Raw genomic sequence first — 22,531 nt, forward strand, 5'->3', positions numbered from 1 at the left:
AACCTTTAAGATTCCTTTACTCTGTTCACGACGGTGGTTACATCCACAAACGCCGGTAGAGGAGATATTTGTTAACCGGCAGCAAGTGAGTCGCCATGACGACCGCGTCGACTCCGATAGTCAAGAGTCTCCTCTCTGCTGCTGTTAAAGCCGATCAATATCCACGAGTTTCCCTCTGAGCTTCATGTGTTTGTTAAATGTGAGTAATTACTTTGTGTTGTTTCTGTGTTTTGATGCTGTGATGTGGTTCATGTTCTGTGTTCTTTCAGGAGTGGGGTTCACTCTGTACCAGATGTGGGAAGCGGCATTTCCTCAGAAGAGAGGCTGAAGCTCCACCCTCTCTGTTGAGTTTCACCTCCTCCTCCTCTTAAAAACAAACAAACAAACAAACAAACCTCCACGTGTGTCGAGCCGTGTGTTCCCCGTCATGATGGGATGTTGTTTCACACTCATGGGATCAATATTTATTTTCCTGTACTGTTTCTTTCTCTGTCTTTGGGGATCAATAAAAATAATCTCATGACCAAACGCTGTGTGTGTTTCTGAGCTTGTTGTTGTTTTCTGATTTCATTGTTTCCAGGTTTGGGAAACTTTTCACCAAACCCAAACAACTCAATGATGAATTGATTATCAAAGTAGTCGTGAGTTGCAGTCCTGAAATCAACGTGGTGACTCACCGCTCTGGATCCTGGTTCGCCCCGTGTCAGCTGGGATTGGTTCGCCTTCTCCACCCCAACCCTCGTGTAAAGGATGCAGCCGTAGAACATGAATGAACGGTTCTTACATAAGTGTTGTATCATGATGATGTTGAAGATTAACTTTAAAAAATAACGAGTGAAGTTAACTTCACTGTTCCGTGTGTGTATGTGTTCCTGTCACTAGAGGGCGACATTTACACAGAAGTCAGACTCATGTCACAGTGCCCCACTGTTAAGAAGCAGACTGACTGGATAGAATCCTCACTTAAGACGGAGCCTCACTAAAATCACACTGGACCACCTCACTCAGCAGAGAACAGCAGACAATTTATCCTCAAACCAAAGAGGTCTTCATCTGTAGGTCAGTGATGCATCTCACACTTTATATTATACACACACACATGAGTTAGTGAATCAAACATGAATTTTTATTCTTTTATTTTACTCCATGTGGAGCAGATGATAGTGAAGGTCTAACCTCTTCCTCCTCTCGCAGCCTCATTCATTCGCAGCTGAGTCGCAGGAGCTGAAGATGAAGAGCAGGTTTCCTCTGGTGGCGTCTCTACCGCTCCTGTTGTTGTTGATGATGATGATGATGATGATGTTCTCCTCCACCCAGGCTCGAGAGCAAGGTAAAGCTTCTCTTCCTTACCTTGATCTTCCTCCTCACTGTGACTGACCTCAGCTCCTCTGTCTCCTCCTGCTCAACTGAGTTTAGTTTGAAAATAAAGGAAATAAAACAAAGCTTTGAACTGTTTCATCTGTGATTCAGTGTTTTCTCCTCTCTCTCAGCTCAGCTTTAAATAAACGTAGAGTCAGACTTCGAATCAGTGGATTATTATTAATAATAATAATAATAATAATAATAATAATAATGATAATAATAATAATAATGATAATAATAATAATAAGAAGAAGAACTTTAAGTAGATTTTGGAATCTTAAGTAGTTTTTGGAATTATAAGTAGAATTTGGAACTTTAACTAGAATTTGGAACCTTAATTTTAAGTCTATCACTGATGGAAGAGAAAGAGAAACTCGTAAAAGTATCATTTTATAACCCCCCCCCCACTGTCTCTCTGCAGGAGCTCCGTGTAACACACCAGCGAAGGCCGACATCGTGGTGCTGGTCGACGGCTCCTGGAGCATCGGTCGCATCAACTTCAAACTAATTCGTAGCTTCATCTCTCGCATGGTCAGCGTCTTCGACATCGGCCCTGACAGAGTCCAGATTGGTAACTGTGGAGATTGTCTCCTTTTATACCACCGTGACATGTTTTGGTTTCAAGTTTGCACATCCAAATTGTTGTACTATGTTATTTGTTTGGATACTCCCTTTGAAATTCCATGAGGCTGCTCCCTTCAGAGGTTCCCTAAGGGCGCTTGCTTTGGATGCTACTTTGGATACTTTCTTTGAAACTCTTAGCATGCTCCCTTTGGAAGCTCCCTTGGGGTGCTCTTGTTTGCCACCCCATTTAGGCATTACCTTGAAAAGCCCCCTTTTGGGGCTACCTTTGGATGTTTCCTTTGGACAACCCCTCTGAAACTCAAGGGTGCTCCCTTAGGATGTACCCTCAGGATGCAACTGTTTGTCTCTTTAGAAGCCCCATTTTGGGGCTACATCTGGATGCTCCATTGTTGTAATTTGTTTGTTTGTGCTGTGACAAAAGTGATGTTGTCGTCTTTGCATCCATGTATTTGGTCATTTTCTGGTGTAAATGTAACGTAACATCATTTGGGCAAAGACGTCTTTAACCTGCTCCTGTTTACTCCAGCACGCCCTCTGCTGGAGTTAGTACCGCTGTCTTTAGTGAACACTGACTGTGCTGCTGATCCACTAACACGGCTGTGTTTTCTCCGCAGGTCTGACTCAGTACACCGGTGACCCAAAGACCGAGTGGCACCTGAACGCTCACCCGACCAAAGAGTCGCTGCAGGAGGCCATCTCTAACCTGCCGTACAAAGGCGGGAACACCATGACAGGTGATTTCTCAAGCTCTTTGTTTGACCGACTGTACGACAACAAAAGGTCCATCTGCTTGTGGCTAAGTTCTCGGTTTGTGGCGCGCAGGTATGGCTCTGACCTACATCCTCAACATCAACTTCAAAGCCGAGGTGGGAATGAGACCCGACTCCCGCAAGATCGGCGTCCTGATCACTGACGGAAAGTCACAGGACGAGGTCCTCGTCAGCTCCCAGAGCCTGAGAGACAGCGGCATTGAGCTCTACGCCATCGGTCAGACATCGATTTTTACTTCTAAGTAGAAAAATCTGACTATGATTCATCTGATTAAGCTCTAAAATGTCATTAGATTCAATGAAATGTTATTTTTATATACATTATCTCAAGGCACTGTACATAGACAACATCATGGGGAGCAGAGAAACCCAACATTTCACACAATGAGCAAACACTAGGCATCACTGCTTTGTTTCTGAAGAACTGCACAGAAATAATGTGAATTAAAACTTCACGTAGGGCTGCGACTAACGTTTATTTTCATAATGGATTAATCTGTTGATTATTTCCTCAGTTAATTGAGTAATTGATGAAATGATGATGTTCTCAAATGTCTTGTTTTTGTCCACAAACCAAAATGATTCAAATTTGAATGGTTTTCTTTATTTTATGGAGCAAAATAACTTGATTGTCGTTGTGATTGTTGTTTGTTTTTTCCGTCACAGGTGTGAAAAACGCCGACGAGATTGAGCTCAGGTCCATCGCCAGCGACCCCCACGAGAGCCACGTGTACAGCGTGAGGGACTTCATGTTCCTGGTGGACAACGTGGACGACCTCAGCAGCAACCTGTGCAACAGCGTCAAGGGTCCAGGTGGGAACAGAAACCACACACAAACACATTCAGTCCTACTCTCATTCACAGATTCAGTTAAGCTAACGGTCAGAACCAATAACATCCCATCACAAACTTTTGACGATATTTCATTTTTTGCAATAACTGCAACAACCCTAATTTAGAGATTTTTTTTCAAATTCTTCTTCTTATCTTGCTGTCATTTCCAATTATAATTCTTGCTCTAGATGAAGACACTTTTAGCAGATAAATCAAATCAAAAAATGAATTGATTTTGATTTTTTATTTACTTATCTCTCAGAGCTGCTGAAGAGCATGGAGGTTTATGATGAGGGCGTCTCCACTATGTGGGTGAGATGGGAGAAGGTGCCCAGAGCCACCGGCTACATGCTGCTCTACAGACCCATCAGTGCCATCGAGTCACAGCTGGTTTACGAGGTAAAGAAATGACAGTGTTTTCAGCTAGTGAAGTTCTTTGAACTTGCCTCACCAGACCTCCTGCAAAGAGGTCTGAAACCTGAAACTCAAATCTGGATGCTACCTTTAGGAGCTCCTTGCTCTGATTTGCTACTCCCTTTTGGTGCTACCTTTGGATGTTTCCTTTGGTGACTCCCTTAGGGTGGCATCTTTGGAAGCTCATTAAGATGCTCCTGTTTGCCCCTCCCTTTTGGTGCTACGTTTGGATGCTCCGTTTGGACACTCCCTTTGAAACTCTTTAAGCATACCCCCTTGGGGTGCTCCTGTTTGCCACCCCCTTTAGGCATTACCTTTAAAAGTGCGCTTTTGGGCTACCTTTGGATGTTTCCTTTGGACAATCCCTTTGAAACCCTAAGGGTGGTACCATAGGATGTACCCTCAGGATGCTAAAGGTTGCCTTTTGGTGCTACGTTCAAATACTTCCTTTTGGTGCTTCCTTTGAATGCACTTTCTGGAACCAAACTTTTGACACTCCCTTTGGAAGTTCCCTTGGAAATCTCCCTCTTGGACACTCCTTCTGGAACCTCGCTTGGGAGCCTCCCTTTTGACGCTCCCCTTTAGTGCTTTGGACCTTATTTTGGTGAAGTGTAACAAACTGGTCTTAATACAATGACACTGTATCTTCTCTCCGTCCTCCTGTAGCTACGAGTTGGAGGAAACATCAAAAGCGTTCAGTTGGAGCAGCTGATTCCCAACACGGTGTACGACATCACACTCCACGCTCTGTTCAGAGAAGCTCAGGAAGGAAGAGGAGTCACCTGTAAGTCGTACTTTATTTTTAAAGATGACATAAACCCAGCAGTGCTTACGACAACTGACCAGGGCATGAGAGGGGTTTTAACAGAAGTCTTAAAATATCATTGTATGGTCCAGGCTGTAAAATGAAATTGTTGCAAATTGGTAGAAATTGAAGATAAAACAAACTTTATATTTATATTAGTTTATATAAATAAATTAAAGTTTTGGTGCTAACTGAAGGCTACATAGGTTCCTGTATAATGTTCCCTTTTTTTTTCTTTTTTTTTTGGAAAGGTGAACATAAGCTGTCGTTGTTTTTTAAGAGCTGGATCACGGCTCAGATGAGCTGGAGTTTGTACTTCAGAATAAAAACGTATTAAACAAAGACAGAAGTGTCACAGGAATTGAAAAGGGCAGCCACCCCTTTAGGCATTACCTTGAAAAGCTCCCTTTTGGGGCTATCTTTGGATGTTTCCTTTGGACAATCCCTTTGAAACTCCCTAAGGGTGCTCCCGTAGGATATAAAAATACAGGCAGTAGTTTTAGCTGCCTGTTTTGAACTTATATATACAGCTTGTTATACATGAATCCAGGATGGTTAAAGATTGACTGGACCTGTTCCCCCTTAGTGCCCAGGCCTCCTGCTGGAGTCCTGACCATCACCGACGTGACCCACAGCACCATGACGCTCCGTTGGGACGCTGCTCCTGGAGCCGTGCGCAAATACATGATCACCTACCAACCAGAAGGTGGCGACCTCAGTGAGGTGAGACTCAAAAAACGCAACGAGATGTTAAATTGATGTCCTCTGCCTTTGACCTTCGCTCTCCATTCATCTCCAGCGGGAAGACTGTGAGCGTTTTTGGGCTTTATTTTCACCACGAGAGAAGTCATAGCACAACAGTTCCCGGTCCAACCTCATGAGTTAAGGGAAATTAAGTTAAGGCAAGATAAGTTAAGATGTGATGAAATAAAATGATTCTGCTGTTGTAGGGAAAATAATTGTCAATGTGTGAAGTGTTTACAGCCTGAGCGTTATTGTCAAGCTCTCTCTCAAGCTCAAGTCTGACCACTTTTTATACACCAACGAGCACTTTGTGCTTCCTTGTGACTCTATTACAACACATGTGTGTGTGTGTGTTTGTGCGTGTGGGTGGGTGTTATTGGAAACACGATCAGGAATCCAAATATTCGTCTTATTATGGTGATGAAACAGCTGAAGCCACTCCATCACGGCGTGTTCTTTTGGAGCATGTTTTTCGACCCAAAAACACTGACTCATCAAATAACTTCTCGGAATAACTGGGCAGTGACCTGACAATGTTTTCCTGGCTCCAGTGAGTCCAGCTGTGCGTCCTCTGCTGCCTCGTGTGGTCACTTTGTGTCACTGAGGGAAATCTGAACAAAGGATTTCAAACACTGAAGTGACAAAATAAGACATTTGAACTTAGTGATGGAGGCAACAGTGGATCAACAACTCCTGTGTGCAAAACCCCCTCCTCACAAACACCTGTCTGTCTGCATGCAGATAATCTACGGCTGTAACCCTCACACATCTCTCTCCACTGTTCACACTCATCTTTAATTTGGAGGGTCAGGTGTTCTGCTGCCTCCTCAAAGTACAAGAGCACCGGTACGCCAGTCCATCACAGGAAACCGGAGAACCCGGAGAAAGCCCCACTCTTGGCACCGGATCGTCCCTCATTCAAGGCCCTTGTTTCCGACCAGGTCTCAAACCCGGGTCTCCGTGCCTGTGTCGTTTAAAGTCACTGATGTTGATATTTAAACTCACAGGTCCAAGTCAGCGGCGACATCACCTCCCTGCACCTGTCCAGCCTCATCTCCATGACCGAGTATAAAGTCACCGTCACCCCGGTGTACGACGAGGGACCTGGATCCCCGATGCTGAACACGATCATCACGTAATTACTTTCTTCAAAACCAGATAATGTGTGTGCGTGTGTGTGGTTTATTCATTTAAAAATCCTATGTTCTCAGATTTAATCCTAGAGTTCCTGGGTTTAATCCTAAGGTTTTCAAAGTACACGTTCCCAAACTTAATTCTAAATTACTTATGAACTCTGCTTGGCCTCCGGGGCAGATGATAATCCGGGTTCCTGTGCAGAGTAATCAAGGTCAGAGCCAACGGGATTATCTTCACACAAATCGTACAGAAGAGGTCTTTACGGGATATTTTTGAAGGAACTTTTTGTCCACAATAACCCGAGTTCACGATGAATTTCCTGAAATCAAAGTGGTCTTGTTTTCTTACAGGTCAATCGCTGAGGAATCGCTCTAATCTGTGACCAGACTGTCCAATAGAGCGCTTGAGGGGGCGTGGCTTTCATGAGAGTGGGGGGTGCTTCATACAGCTCTGCTACGACCTGCACTCGCTAACTTTCCCTGGATTATATATACGGTGCTTTTCCACAGTTCCAGCGCTGCCAATGTTCTGCATCTACACAAACAACATTACTGTTTTGTGTCTTGTATTTTGGGGTTTTACAAATAAATATGTATTTTACATACATTTATATATATACATATATATGTTTCACTTGTTAATCTGTAACTTCTGTGTGTGTGTGTAAATTTATAATCTCAATTCATGACGTTCAGAAGTTGCTGTCCAGCTCTTGATTCACACACATGCAGGACATTCACCAGTAGAGGGCAGTGTTGTTCAAGAAGATTCTGCTGTTGAACTCCACCTGCAGGTATGTGATTATAACAACTGATGGACATTACATCACTATTCATTACATCACTATTCATTAATTCATTACATCACAGCTCATTACATCACTATTCATTACATCACTATTCATTACATCACTTTTCAGTAAAAGTACACAATTGTGGAGTAAAAGTACACAATTGAAATGTAGTGGAGTAAAAGTACACAATATTACAGTAAAAATACACAATAGTATAGTAAAAGTACACACTAGTATAGTAAAGGTACACAATAGTAATGTAGTGGACTAAAAGTACACAATAGTAATGTAGTGGAGTAAAAGTACACAATTGAAAAGTAGTGCAGTAAAAGTACATAATGTGGAGTAAAAAGTACACAATTGTATAGTAAAAGTAAAAGAAGTAGAAGTAGAGTAAAAGAACACTGTGTGTGTGTGTGTGTGTTCCTGCCACTAGAGGGCGACATTTACAAACAAATCAGTCCGACTCTTACGTCAGAGTGGATTTTTAGAGATTAAACAAACAGAACTTTATTTAAAAAAAATACAGATTTAATGTTTGTTAAATTCTCAATTTTTAACGTCTAGGTTTTCTTCTGGCATCAGGCCACGCCCACCACAGATTATTTCATACTAAAACAACTCATTTGTATGTTCAAATGTGAACTTTGTCCTTGTGGTGAGTGAACTTGCCACCAGGTGGCGCCAGTGCACTGATAATGTCACCTTCACTGGTTCAGAGTTTGTTTAAATGTGTCTTTCATGATTGTCATGATTGACATTGGATATATATATACATATATGTATACATATAGAAAGTAGTGGTAAAAGTGTTGGTTTTACAACAAAAACAACACTGCGAGCTTTAGAATGTTGACTGTTTTTAAAATTCACTTTCTTGTTTTACAAATATTAGTATATTTTCATTTTATACATGTATACATATGTATATATGTTTACATATATAGTTTTGAACTTATCCACTTATCTCTAAATATCTCAGTATATGTATATATACACAGTATATGTATATATGGAAGATATATATGGTGTATTTCGCTTTGTCTCTCTACATATATACATATATGTAGTTATGTATACATATATAGTTTTGAACTTATCCACTTATCTCTAAATATCTGTGCATTTCTCTGTAGTTACGTATATATACACAGTATGTGTATATATACGTAACTCTGTGTATACTCTGTGTATTTCTCTTTCTCTCTGTCTCTCTGTCTATAAATCTAAATCTCTTGTGTGTATGTCGACCTCTTTGTATTTAATTATCTCTCTCTATGTCTACAAATCTATCTTTGTGTGACTCTATAATCAGACATCGCTCTCTCTCTCTCTCTATATATATATGTATATATCTCTATCTCTAAGTACCTGTGTATTTCTATATAGATTATATTTACATACCTAACTCTCTGTCTTCTCTTGTCTTATCTCTACATATGTCATTATATCTCTCTGTATATGTCTGTAAATCTATCTTTACGTGACTATGTATATTCTCTTCACTCATCTCAGTATGTGTGTGTGTGTCTATGTATCTCACATCCATGTGTTTATTTATCTACACTATAACATGTTGTTTTATCTTTTTATCTTCACTTTCACTTCCAGCTGCTGGAAAACAACTTTTACTCCTGTCTGACATCTTCCTCTTTCCTTCCATCCTCCTGTTACTGTTACTGCTGCTGCTGCTGCTGCTTTTGTTACTGCTGCTGCTTTTGTTACTGCTGCTGCTTCAGTCTCCTGTGGCCAAGACGCACAGAAGCTTCTCCATCAGAGGAATGGAATGTAGAAAACTATGTAAAAGTTTCCGTGTGTGTCTCCCAGCATCATCTTTTTTTCTGCAGCAGCAGCAGTAACAGCAGTAACAGCAGTAACCGCAGATGCAGCAGCAGCAGCAGCAGCAGTAAGAGCAGCAGCAGTAACAGCAGCAGCAGTGGGGCAGAGGCAAATCTGGGGGCAGGAGGAGCAGAGTCGGGGGTGGGATGCTGGTGGTGTTGGGGGTGGGGGGGGTCAGATGTTGGGAACACCCCCCTGTTAAGAAGCCGACTGTGAGTGGATAGAATTCCCACTTTGGACGGAGCCTCACCAAAACCACACCGGACCACCTCACTCTCTCTCCCTGCCTTTTTCCCCGGACTGAGGACTGAGCGTCTGCAGCTGAGAATTTACCTTTTTCTTTTTCTTCTTTTTCTTTCATCATCAAACCAAAGAAATCTTCATCTTTAGGTCAGTGATGCATCTCACACTTTACATACACGTATATATATATATGTATATATATATATATATACATATATATATATATGCACTGTACATGTATATATATATTTAAATAGATATAGATGAATTAATGCCATTTTCTAGACTTCATTGTGTCTTAATTTTCCCACTCTTGCTGGGAAATATTTCCTCCACAAACATGTGGACGACACTTTACAGTTATTCTCACCTGAGGAAGAAGAAAAAGAAAAGAAGAAGAAGAAGAAAGTGTCAGAAAGAGTAGAAACTGGCAAATTCAAAGTCACATAAAAATGCGGAAATGTCTTTTTTTTCTGGATTTCTGGACTGAATTAATTCAAACATGAACTTTTAACCTCCTCTTCCTCCTCTCGCAGCCTCATTCATGTGCTGCTGAGTCGCAGGAGCTGAAGATGAAGACGAAGAGCAGGTTTTCTCTGGTGGCGTCTCCACCGCTGCTGCTGCTGATGATGATGATGTTCTCCTCCACCCAGGCTCAGGAGCAAGGTAAAGCTTCTCCTCCTCCTCTTCCTCACCTTGATCTTCCTCCTCCTCCTCCTCACTGTGACTGACCTCAGCTCCTCTGTCTCCTCCTGCTCAACTGAGTTTAGTCTGAAAATAAAGGAAATAAAACTCACAAAGCGTTTTCTCCTCTCTGTCTTTGTCTCAGTCAGACGATGTTGTTAGAAAAGATGAATTATTTTACTTTAAAACTGTTCATTTACTTATTTATTAGTCACCAAAGGTGTTGAATGAACTAAATATTTACCATTAAAGTAGCAAAAAAACGACGTCTCACAGTCGATGGTGGCGTCACAATGACGACGTAGGCTGAAACTATGTTAAAATGTAAGAAAAGCTCATTTTTGGCCGCTTTCTGCTCCTTTTGTGCTCGTAATCTATCGTTATTTGTCATGAAAGGAGGTGAAAGAGCTTAAAAATGGACTCACTGAATCATCAAAGCTTGTGTGTTCGATGTTTCGGCATCAACTTTAACCTTTTTAAACAAAGTGTGCCTGTGGCTTCTTTCATTGTTCACAGTCGCCTGCAATTAGTCAAAGTCAGATTATCCCATTATCTTATTAAACCTCATTATTGTTATTAGTCGAGAAGAAAATGATGTTAAATCTCCTGCTGAGTGTGACGTGAGGCGGTGGAAGAGGAGTGGTGTCGTTTGAGCTTCTTCACAGCAGGGGGCGCCCTCGCTCGCTCGCTCCTCCCTCATCTCTGACTGTAGCCCACAGAAGAAGAAGAGGAGGAGGAGGAGGAGGAGGAGAGACCCAGACGGCACTGGGCCAACTTTCCTCTTGACGACAAAGTGTCATATTATTTTCCAGAGGTTTGGATTTTCAGGGTTTTTGGAAGTCGACGATGAAGAGTGTTGAAAACATTTGTGTGTGTGTGTGTGAGCGGCATGAACTCTTTGTGTGGAGACAGAAGTCCTCGCAGCCGTGCTGCTGCTGTGCCGCGAGCCCTGAGTTGATTCACCAGGTTGGTTCCTCCTCTGACGTTCCTGTAACTTCACTTCACTTCACGCCTCCAGGTCAAGCCTTGACCCCCGAGTCTCGGCTTCACGATGATATTTTACCCTGATATTCTTCACCCCCGTACTCACTAATCCAACGGTTGGCGGTGTAGAAAAATAACAACAACAACCTCTGAGCTAGATCATTTTCGATATGTCGGGTTTTTTTAACGTGTGAAGATTGTGTTTGTTTCAGGTTAGAAAATGAGAAACTTTAGAACCTCCAGGCCACAGGGGGGCGCTCTGACTCCAACATCATGTCATTTATTATTAAGAGAACCTTTCGCAGTATTTTAATTGCGACTGCGACAATGTTCCTTTTCGAACGATTTTGTTGACCTTTAAAATGTTTCTAAAAATATCAAATCATTCATCGACTGCGAATGTTAAACTTTACGAATCTGTAAGAAAACCGTTGTGTATTTGATCGAAATCTACGCACATGAATTTTCCCAGCGTGTTAGCCATAACATTTGCAACTGAAGCAACAAATGTGAATTACGTGAACTTGGCATTTTTTTTGCGATACTGGTTTTATACGTGAGACTGAACCTTTTTACCACTACAAATTCATCCTCATGTTTTGGTAGATTAAAACTTGTTGGATACAGACGTTACACACTTCAGCTAACGCTACGTTACGGTTCTTAAATTTGCTGAAATATTTTAGATTTTTTTGTCTGTAATTGTAGTGAGCGCTAGCTAGCTAACACCTCAGCGTTAAATAAACATGTTGCATGATGGGTATAGCGAGCTAGGTTTTTTAACATAGTCTGCGTTTGTTTATTTTAAACTTGTTTTCCACCTTAAAATATTTTTTTTTTAAAAAATTAATAAATCTGGTTCTTTGTGTACATGGAAACTCCAAGTTGTTAAAAAAAACAACTTTTCACGTACACCTGCATGATCTTCCATGACGTCGTCACCATGACGATTCAAATGTCGGCTAACATCTAAAAAAAAACAACCCAGTGGTTCTTTAAATTATTGTCCAGATCCTTAAATTCTGAATAGCGACATTTGGACAACTGAAATATTTTTAAAGGTTCAATCTGGATTAAACAATAGTTTAAAGATCACTGGTCCAGAGAAAAAAAGACGTACACGTGTCTTCACTGACGTCGTGGATTCTTTTTTTCAAGGTTTGCAATGGAGACGAGGACAGCGATCGATCAGCTCTTTGTCCATTGTATAATCAATACTGAAGACTTTGATCTGATATGTGTGTCTTTTTGTTGTTGTGGTTGTTTGTCAATTCAACAGCAGGAGTTGGATTGAGGTCATGGACAAGCTGCTGGACGTCAGCCGCTCCATGTTGTAGTGACCGGGCGGGAAAAAAAAAAATTATAAAGTTTAAGAATCAATTTACGGAAAAAACATGTTATGGGTCGTTGAGTTGAGTTTTTACCGAAGCACAAAAAGGTCAAATCCATCCGTGACCAAAGAATTCCCTTTAAATCTAACTCTCCAACTGTTTTTACATTTACTAATCCATTTATAGATCAGACAGCTCTATAAATGTCATGGAGGCCTGTGTGGAAGTACAGAAAAGGCCAAATCTATTCATTTTTGACTGGAATTCTGAATATCACTATATTGGTAAAGTAAAAACAAAAGATTTACATTCTTGGCTCATGTAACATAAATAATTCCTTAAACCTAATTTCCTCTCATCTATAGCCAAAATCTTTATTTTATTTTTGCTATATTTACTAGTCCAGTTTACCGGCTTCCATGTCGTAAGTGAGTTTCTCATCAAATTGTGCCTTCAAATGGAACAACAGAACTCTAAGGTTGCTAGCCAATGAAAAGCTAGCTAACGTCCAGGTAACGTTAGCATAACGCAAAGTAGGAAACATATTCCCTCTATACTTCAAAAATTGGATTATTTAACTTACTTTAGATACTTACTCAGATACTTGACACTTATGATGTTGTGAAGGCAGCGAAACTCTAATTTTTGCTTCCAAAAAGACAAAATTGGAGTAGTTTTTTTTCTTCCCGCCCAGTTTGTCAGTTTTTCCTCACTGTTCTAAACTGTAGAAATGTAGTTTTCTTCTTGTGTCATGTTTTGTTGTGTCGTTGCTTGAGTTGTTGACCGTGGCCAAACAAACTCAAACAGAAGTCATTTTTTTTTGTTGTGTGTCCAAAAATGGCTTCTCTCACACGTTCGTTGTCGTTTGGGTTTCCTTGTGTCGTTTTTGCTCCAGCAGTGAACGTTGTCGTGCTTCACCCTGGAAGTGTTGACTGTTGGCACATTCAAACATTCATAATTATACACACTCATAATCCTACACAGATTAACTGTGCCCGCGTTCTTTCCTCCTCTCTTTCTTTTCAGTCGACCCTCCGACAGATTTGAGGTTTAAGATCTTAAACGAGAACACGGTGCAGGTGTTGTGGAGCCGACCACAGTCGAGGATCGATGGCTACAGGATACAAGTGACTTCAGACGCAGGTGGGTGCTCGTTTAAAGACGGCGAGTTCTGTCCTGCCGAGCCCTGTAATGTTACAGCTGCCATAAACTCGCCGCCGCCTGGCAAGACCCGACACTCCCCGCAATTATCTGAAGACTTCTGCTGACACATGCTTGGCTCTGAGCGCTCGAAATGATAAGAGGTTTTTAAAAGAAAACATTATGGATAAGAGTAATTGTGCTGCCGCGCAACGTGACAGCGAAGAATTCACACATCACATGGTTCTAAACGACGGTTAGCAGTGGAATCCTGCAAAATAACGGCCAGGGCTCAACATGTAAGACTTAGTTTAGTTATTATACGACAAGAAAATACTCAATATGTTAAGTTTCGGGACCAAACTCAAGGACCAAAATCTAAATGACAGATAGATACTGTAGATATAAACGTGACACAGGAAACAAGTTATTTACACGGTAAAAGCTATTTGAAATATCTTTTTGGTTGGTTCTGTAAGTATTTATTGGCATTCACTGCAGGTGTTACATAACAACACAAATGTGTGTGCGTGTGACCTGAGCTACACAGACGCAACGTTAGCATTTCACTCAATAACTGCAGGCGTAGTCAAGTTATTATTCCAGATAATGGTGCCAGCTAGCTGACACAGCTTTAGCTTGTTCTCATCATATACGGCAGGTGTGAATGTTGCATTCTTTGATAGCGGTGCCAGCTAGCTGACAGAGCTATCGGCTATAGTTAGCTTCTTATTCTAATCCAATGACAGCAGGTGTGAATATTACATTTACAGTGCCAGCTAGCTGACACAGTGCCAACATTAGCTTCGTGTTCTTGTCCAATAACGGCAGGTGTCAACATTGCACTCTATGATAGCGGTGCCAGCTAGGTGACCTAGAGCTATCAGCTATAGTTAGCTTCTTCTAATCCAATAAGTGCAGGTGTAATTGTGTTAAAACTAATTGACACACTCGAATTAGCTATTTTTTATTGGTGCAATTACTGTAGAACTTAGTAAGTCAAAAACATTGTTGGTGTTAGCGCTATAGGTAGGTTTTAGGTTTTAAATGTTACCTCTCAATTTAAATGTGGTTACTGCCGAGGTGTTATCATTGTTGTACATTGTTAACCAGCTAACTAGTTCACATTTTTCAGTTTGATAGAAGCTATTATTACTTACTAATATTGATTTTGTCCATAAAGTGCAAAAGAATAGTAGTTTTGTTTGCAAGCTAAACTAGCAACCCTTGCATTTCTTCAGTAGCTAAATTGCGATTCTGACTACAGCTGGAACTGGAACGCACTGTGGACCGTAGGCTAACTGATCAAGCTAATGCTAACTTACATATTTAACCTCTAAATTTAAATCCGCAGCTCACGCTTGCGTTTGTTTGCTAGCAAACGAAACTACTATTCTTTTGGATTCAACATATTATGTGCAGAGTAGTGTTTACACGTTATTTAAGTGCACGTTTTGGGCAAAATCAACATTAGTTTGCATATCTAACCTAAGCTTAGCTAATTAATGACCATTTTGAGTAAAAAGTGATTCATTAAAGTAGTTAAATGCTTTTTCTTTTACGAAACAGCTGGTGATTTTCGGGTATTGATGCTAAACTTTGATGTTACCTTCGCCCTCTTGACTCTGTGAACTTTACTACAAGTGTGTGTATACGGACGTGTAATTACGACACATAAATAACTGCTGAGCTTTTCATGAATCATGGGATGTGTGATTAATTTCCCTTGAACAGCCCAACTGAAACATCTGAAGTAAATAATTGTTGTGGTCTTAATGGAAGATTTGGGTTAATATCGTGTGTTTGTTTGGATTCATAGGACTGTGGGGAGTTTTCATTAAATGAAATGAAATTGTTACTCTGCTCTTCCACTCCTCAGGTCAGTGCTGGAGCTGGAACTAAGGTCCTGTTTTTGACTCTGGAGAAAATGAAGTGATGCAATTTTTTCCTAATGGCTTCCCTCTGACTTTGTGAATTCCTGCAGGAGAACCGACAAAAGAATTCTCTCTCCCCGCATCTGCGACAAAGACCTCCATCTCAGACCTGAGTCCAGATGTGGATTATGTCGTAACAATAACGGCGTACGTCGGATTGGAGGAGAGTCTGCCTGTCTCCGGCCAGATCACATGTGAGTGTGTGTGTGTGTGTGTGTGTGTGTGCTGCACAAACATCCCAACAAATCCAAGTTGTTCAGCAGCTGGTCAGTATTGGCAGGAAGTCGCCATGGCAACGACCTGCTGCAGTCTGAAAAACAAACTGTCTCTCTCAACACCTAAATACACCCGGCACTAAAGTGGACATAAATCAAAAAGAAACGCCACATAAATCCAAATAAATCCAAATAAAAGCGACGTCTTCAACAACATTCTCAGAATACACGGTTTTATTTACGCATTTAATCACTGAAAATCGCTTATAAATCGCCGCTTGTGGGAAATGTTTGTGATGTGGACGACAGTGAACTGGGAAACTCGTTAATACACAAAATTCTGTAGAATTTGTACAAAATTCTGTAATAAGAGTTCCCTAAGTGTTGATTCATGTATGAACTAAACATGTCGTCATGTTATTCAAGTGAACTGTTTATGGAAGTCCAGAAAAAGCCTGACTTCACCTTTATGAACTCTCCCTGTGACCCTTAAACAACCCTTAAACAGAGACTTGGAGCAAAAAAACATGAAAATACTGCATAAAACTTATTACTTATTTAAGAGAATATTTATCCTAACGTCTACAATGTTTGACCAGAATTTAAAGTAAAGTGATTTAAAGTGTTTTTGAGACGTTTGTGGAGTTTAAAGCTTTTTTTATATATAACATTTATCACAATAATATCTTTTATCAAGATAAACACAACCTAACATTTCCACTATCTCACTTTGAAATAAATCATCGTTGACATTTTATTTACAAAAAATAAATACAGTCTAAAGTGTCAGACATTCACTCACTCACTCACTCAGACACTCACTCATTTACACAATCAGACACTCGCGTTAATGAAGATTTTAATTGTAGCGTTAGATTAATTTGCAGATTCATTTACAGATTAATTTGCAGATTAATTTACAGATTAATTTAGAGATTAATTTGCAGATTAATTCACAGATTAATTTACAGATTAATTCACAGAATATTTACGGATTAATTCGCAAATGAATTTGCAGATGAATTTGTAGATTAATTTACAGATTCATTTGCATATTAATTTTACAGATTCATTTACAGACAGAAAAATTCCTGTTGTGTTTTTTATTCTGTATAAATGTAAAATATAATATTCAAATATTGAGGCTGAGCTTGGAAACAGCAGCAGTTAAAAAACAAACAAACAATCAAACCACGAGCAGCATTCAGTGAGTTTTCCTCAGTTTTTACAGTATCCTGATCAGCAGATGGCGCTCACCCAGTTGTCATGGTTTCAAACTCCTTTACTTCACTTCACAGTCTCATCATCTCAAATCCACACACACACAGGAAACTCTGGCACAGCTGTAACGACTGGCTCGGCTCAGCTGGGGTCGTGGTGAAAAAAAACCCAAGGGGCTTTGTTTAAAGACCGTTTCCACGGTGACGAGGAAATCACAGTCTCACATAAATCCACATAAACGGCTTTAAAATGCTGAAATAAAATAAAAATCACCTCCGAGTTTCCCAGAAACCATGTGATACCATGAGTCATCAGTGATGTCAATGTAACTAAGTATTTGTACTTAGTTACTGTACTCAAGTGCAAAACTCACTCACTCATAGTTAGACACTCACTCACTCATATTTAGACCCACTCTCACTCACTCACTCACTCACTCACTAACTAACTTTCTAGCATTCCATTTGTAGACGGAACTCGGAAATTTCCAGCTGGGAAACTCGGAGCAGCCTCACTGACAGCCGCCGCCGCACACACACACACACACACACACACGCACACACACACACACACACACACACACAGAGTGCTGTTTAATCCTCATAAAATGAAGCCACGTCGCTCAGCAGAGACAGAGCTGCGTGTTCGTCTCAGCTGAGGTTCATAAAGCAGAGAAGTCTCAGAGCGCTACATAAAATGACGTCAGTACAAAATCAATCAATAAATAAAGAAATAAATAAATCATAAATGTATGAACACAACAACAACAGCCTCTGGGCTTCATTAAAGTTCTCCTGAAGAATAAAAGTCACGCACACAGACAAACAAACAGAAGACGATACAAACACATGCTTTGTTTTCTTGTTTCACAGTCGAGTCGAGCGGCAGAGAATCGTCCAGGACGTCACAACCTTCACACACTCTCAGTAAGTCTCTCTGTCGTCTCTCTGAGGAGGACTCAACACTGTCCTCCTCGGCTGCTGGGCGGCGTCCATCAGCCTGACCTCAGCAGAGGGGAGGGAGGAGGGAGGGGGAGGAGGGAGGGAGGGCGTTTTCCCGCCACACAACACCCCATTGTGCAGCAATCATTGAAAATTAGGCCCCAATAAAAAATCTCTGAGGTGTTCAGTCATCAGCTCGCTCTCCTACCAGTGAGGAGGAAGCTGCACCGCGAACCACCCGCCACTGTGGGGGCGTGGCTTCAAACAGAAAGAGGGGAAGCCCCGCCCCGAAGAGCCGAGGGAAAGTGGAAACAGTTACAGATCGTGGTTTTTACAACAGAGCTGCTGAGTCGCAGTTTCCCCTGATCTGATTCATTTTTGGGCAAATCTGTGCTGCAATTAGTCTGATCCAAGAAAATGAAGCCAACTGTACAAAATACATGAGGTCATACTCACTCATTCACTCACTCACTCACTCTCACTCACTCACTCACACTGGGTTCCACATCATGAGAGCAGAGATCACTGTTGTTAAAATAAAGCAGAAGACGAGTTGAGTTTGATACAAAGTTTGCGTGTAATTGTGCTGATGATTGTGTTACAGTGTTTCCTCACAGCTGTGTCGACCTCACTCTCTCTGTCGCTCTGAATCATTCTCCCTTCCCAGAATGCTCGGCGGGCGCCGTTGCTGACGTGGCGTTCTTGGTGGACGGCTCCTGGAGCGTGGGCCGGCCAAACTTCAAATTTGTGCGTAACTTTGTGTCGGCGGCGGCCGGAGCCTTCCAGATCGGCGAGGACAGGAGCCGCGTGGCGGTGGTGCAGTACAGCGACGACGCCAGGACCGAGTTCAACCTCAACACGCACCTGACACGAGCGGCGCTGCTGCGCGCCATCGGCTCGCTGGCGTACAAAGGAGGAGGAGCCACCATGACAGGTACATTTGTTTACTTCTAACAGTGAGATAAAGATGTGGACATGTTCTTCAGACATCATAGACTTAAACTTCAGTCGTTTTATTTGTTTTCCGACAGGAAAGTGAAGTTCGTAAACCACTCACTCTCCCACACCAAAGCCCATAGAGAAAATCAGTGATTTTAACATCACAGCGCACAGGAGTTGTTGATCCACCTTTTAATTTTGTCATTAGAAATCTTGCGTTTGGATTGACCTCAGTGACACAAAGTGGCCACACGAGGCAGCAGTAGACCAGCAGCTCCTGTGACCCCGCGAGCTTAAATCACTGATTTTCTCTATGGCCTTTGGTGTGGGAGATTGAGTGGTTTACAAACTTCACTTTACTGTCAGAAAACCAAATAAAACGACGCACGTTTGAGTCTACGATCTCTCAAGTCAGGCTGGTTCTCAGCAGCAGGGGGCGCTCACAACACAGTCAGCATTGACTTCACACAGGCTGCTCGTTTTCTCTCGTTCAGTTTACAGAATGACAGCTGTTGGCTATTATTGAATTATACATTTTTCCTTCCTATTTTTCTATTTTAAAACGAGTCTGTTTCTCATCGTTTGAGGATGATTGGGATCAGACTGTGCCAGTCTCGTCTTCTCTGTCACACTGTGATCCCAGCTCAGTGAGTACCTGTCTGTCTGTCTGTCTGTCTCTCCAGGCAATGCCCTCGACCACATCCTGAGGAACACGTTCACCGAGGCAGCTGGTGCCAGGACGGGTTTTCCTAAAGTCCTGGTAATCGTCACCGACAGCAGATCGGAGGATCCAGTGGAGAGCTACGCCAAGCAGCTCCGCGGCCGCGGGGTGGAGGTCTTTGTCCTCGGTACGGAGCCAGAGCCACAGCTTTTTTAACATTCAGCATTCAGTACATTTTCCATCTGCATTCAGTGCTTTTAACAAAAACAACCTGTGGTGACATAATAATGGAACACGGTTACATTCCTGCCTCATTAACGGTACGAGCGAGTGATAGCAAGTTTTTATGAATGTTTACGCTCGAGGTTCAGTCTCAGACTTTCCACAAACTCAGGACAGGAGACGCAGAAGTGGGCTGTTGCCATGGCGACAAAGAGGTTCTGCTGCTTGAGTAATAATAATAACGGCAGCAGCAGCAGCAGCTCATACTTTACGGTCGTCGCTTTGCGACACACACACACACACACGTATGTAAAACTTGTCCCCGGGTCTTTGCGGGAGAAGCTGTAAAAGTCCACTTCTCTCAAAGGAAAACAAACACTCCGTGTGATGGACTCGGCCGTTAGTTTGCTGGAGCGTCTCCAGGCGCTAAGAGCTTTTTAATGAGGCGGCGGTGACGACACAGGAGCTCTGCCTCCGATCAGCCAGAGGCAAGAAAAAAAAAGCCTGCAGAGTCGGGAGTTGTGAAATTCCATGCAAACACAATAGCGAGGATTTCGAAGTTGTCTAAATCAATTTTGCACCCAAATATTTTCCGCTTGATTCGTCTGACAAGACGATTTACGGCCGTTTGATTTAAACCGTAGTTAAAGTGACACAATGAAGAACTCTCACTCTGTTTTACTCTGGAACTGAGTCGTTAACCCTTCTGTCTTCGTCCTGTCGTGTCTCCGTGCTGCTGCCGTTTCAGGGATCCATCAGGCCGACGAAGCCGAGATGAAGCTGATGGCGTCCGCGCCGCACAGAAGTCACGTCTACAACGTCGCCAACTTCGACGTGATCAAGACCGTGCAGAGAGAGCTGGTGATGCAGGTGTGCGCCGGCGTTGACGATCAACTGGGATCACTGGCCAGTGGAGAAGAAGGTGAGCTGTGGTGAAAATAAAACGTCCTCTCTCAACGCCTGCTGTTTCAGAGCCGCTCGTCCGACGATGACTGTGATTGTGGTTGTTGCAGTCATTGAGCCGGCCTCGAATCTCCAGGTCCTGGAGGTCGGCTCCAAGGTCATACGCGTGTCCTGGGACGCTTCCATCGGAGACGTCTCCGGATACAAGGTGCAGATGATTCCCATGATGATCGGCGGCAAGCGTCAGGAGCTCTACCTGGGCCCAGCGCAGACGTCGGTGGCCGTCAGAGATCTGTCTCCAGACACAGAGTACCAGATCAGTGTGTTCGCTCTGAAGGGTGTGTCTCCCAGCGAGCCAATCACAGCCCTGCAGAAGACAGAGACGGTCAAAGTGTCCATGGGTGAGTACCAAAGAATGTGAGGAACACAGAGGAATCGGTCAAAACTACCATAAAGAGACAAATGAAACAACACAGAGACACAAATCTACCACAAAGAGACAAAAGAAACAACACAGAGACACAAATCTACCACAAAGAGACAAAAGAAACAACACAGAGACACAAATCTACCACAAAGAGACAAAGACAAAAGAAACAACACAGAGACACAAATCTACCACAAAGAGACAAAAGAAACAACACAGAGACACAAAACTACACACAGAGACACAAACTACCACAAAAGAAACAACACAGAGACACAAAACTACCACAAAGATACAAAGAAACAACACAGAGACACAAAACTACCATAAAGAGACAAATGAAACAACACAGAGACACAAATTACAATACCACAAAGAGACAAAAAGAAACAACACAGACACAAATCTACCACAAAGACAAAAGAAACAACACAGAGACACAAATCTACCACAAAGAGACAAAGAAACAACACAGACACAAATCTACCACAAAGAGACAAAAGAAACAACACAGAGACACAAATCTACCACAAAGACACAAAAGAAACAACACAGAGACACAAACTACCACAAAGAGACAAAAGAAACAACACAGAGACACAAAACTACCACAAAGAGACAAAAGAAACAACACAGAGACAAAAAACTACCACAGGGAGACAAAAGAAACAACACAGAGACTCAAAAAACAACACATAGACACAAAACTACCACAAAGAGACAAAATAAACAACAGAGAGACACAAATATACCACAAAGAGACAAAAGAAACAACACAGAGACAAAAAACTACCACAAAGAGACAAAACAAACAACACAGAGACAAAAAACTACCACAAATACACAAAAGAAACAACACAGAGACACAAAACTACCACAAAGACACAAAAGAAACAACACAGAGACTCAAATCTACCACAAAGAGACAAAAGAAACAACACAGAGACACAAATCTACCACAAAGAGACAAAAGAAACAACACAGATACACAAAACTACCACAAAGACACAAAGAAACAACACAGAGACACAAAACTACCACAAAGATACAAAAGAAACAACAGAGAGACACAAATATACCACAAAGAGACAAAAGAGACAACACAGAGACAAAAAACTACCACAAAGAGACAAAAGAAACAACACAGAGACAAAAACTACCACAAAGACAAAAGAAACAGCACAGAGACACAAAACTACCACAAAGACACAAAAGAAACAACACAGAGACAAAAAGACTACACAACTACAAAGAAACTCAAAAATACCACAGAGACACACAAAATGACAAAAAATAACCACAAAAGAGACAAAATGCAACCAAACAATGATCATAGAGAGATATCAAGCAACAAAAAGAGACAACACAAAGACACAAAGAGACACAAAAGGACAACAAAGCCT

The 22,531-nt window shown here is 41.8% G+C and overlaps 3 protein-coding genes across 7 annotated transcripts in view; all 3 read left to right on the forward strand.

Moving 5' to 3' along the window:
• The window catches only part of LOC122783836 (cytochrome c oxidase subunit 7A2, mitochondrial-like), a 3,156-nt gene extending 2,635 nt beyond the window's left edge, over window positions 1–521 (forward strand). The window contains exon 4 of the mRNA XM_044048721.1: window positions 270–521. Coding sequence (XP_043904656.1) covers window positions 270–328 — 59 coding nt within the window. The 3' untranslated portion in view covers window positions 329–521. The remainder of the gene's footprint in view (window positions 1–269) is intronic.
• Window positions 522–941: 420 nt separating this feature from the next.
• LOC122783838 (collagen alpha-1(XIV) chain-like) lies at window positions 942–7,273 on the forward strand. The gene is made up of 11 exons (XM_044048728.1): window positions 942–1,059; window positions 1,195–1,330; window positions 1,784–1,933; window positions 2,562–2,681; window positions 2,770–2,934; window positions 3,384–3,530; window positions 3,814–3,950; window positions 4,632–4,749; window positions 5,357–5,493; window positions 6,522–6,649; window positions 7,002–7,273. Exons 2-11 carry the CDS (start codon window positions 1,231–1,233, stop codon window positions 7,024–7,026), a joined length of 1,227 nt encoding a protein of 408 aa, XP_043904663.1. The 5' UTR covers window positions 942–1,059; window positions 1,195–1,230; the 3' UTR covers window positions 7,027–7,273.
• Window positions 7,274–9,489: 2,216 nt separating this feature from the next.
• LOC122783837 (collagen alpha-1(XII) chain-like) overlaps window positions 9,490–22,531 on the forward strand; it is a 106,397-nt gene continuing 93,355 nt past the window's right edge. For all 5 annotated transcript variants that reach the window (XM_044048725.1, XM_044048722.1, XM_044048726.1 and 2 more), the window contains exons 1-9: window positions 9,490–9,673; window positions 10,063–10,192; window positions 13,552–13,668; window positions 15,650–15,793; window positions 17,908–17,961; window positions 18,644–18,910; window positions 19,599–19,763; window positions 20,547–20,720; window positions 20,812–21,102. In XM_044048725.1, the coding sequence (XP_043904660.1) occupies window positions 10,099–10,192; window positions 13,552–13,668; window positions 15,650–15,793; window positions 17,908–17,961; window positions 18,644–18,910; window positions 19,599–19,763; window positions 20,547–20,720; window positions 20,812–21,102 (1,306 nt within the window). In that variant the 5' untranslated portion in view covers window positions 9,490–9,673; window positions 10,063–10,098. The remainder of the gene's footprint in view (window positions 9,674–10,062; window positions 10,193–13,551; window positions 13,669–15,649; window positions 15,794–17,907; window positions 17,962–18,643; window positions 18,911–19,598; window positions 19,764–20,546; window positions 20,721–20,811; window positions 21,103–22,531) is intronic.

Source organism: Solea senegalensis, linkage group LG17, assembly GCF_019176455.1.
Source record: "Solea senegalensis isolate Sse05_10M linkage group LG17, IFAPA_SoseM_1, whole genome shotgun sequence".
In the NCBI taxonomy this organism is placed as follows: domain Eukaryota; kingdom Metazoa; phylum Chordata; class Actinopteri; order Pleuronectiformes; family Soleidae; genus Solea; species Solea senegalensis.

Excerpts from the sequence above, each read along its gene's own strand:
- LOC122783838 (XM_044048728.1), top strand. The coding sequence starts at position 1,231 with ATGAAGAGCAGGTTTCCTCTGGTGGCGTCTCTACCGCTCCTGTTGTTG. Across the intron at positions 1,331-1,783 it reads CACCCAGGCTCGAGAGCAAG|GAGCTCCGTGTAACACACCA; the intron begins GTAAAGCTTCTC and ends GTCTCTCTGCAG. Across the intron at positions 5,494-6,521 it reads AAGGTGGCGACCTCAGTGAG|GTCCAAGTCAGCGGCGACAT; the intron begins GTGAGACTCAAA and ends TTAAACTCACAG.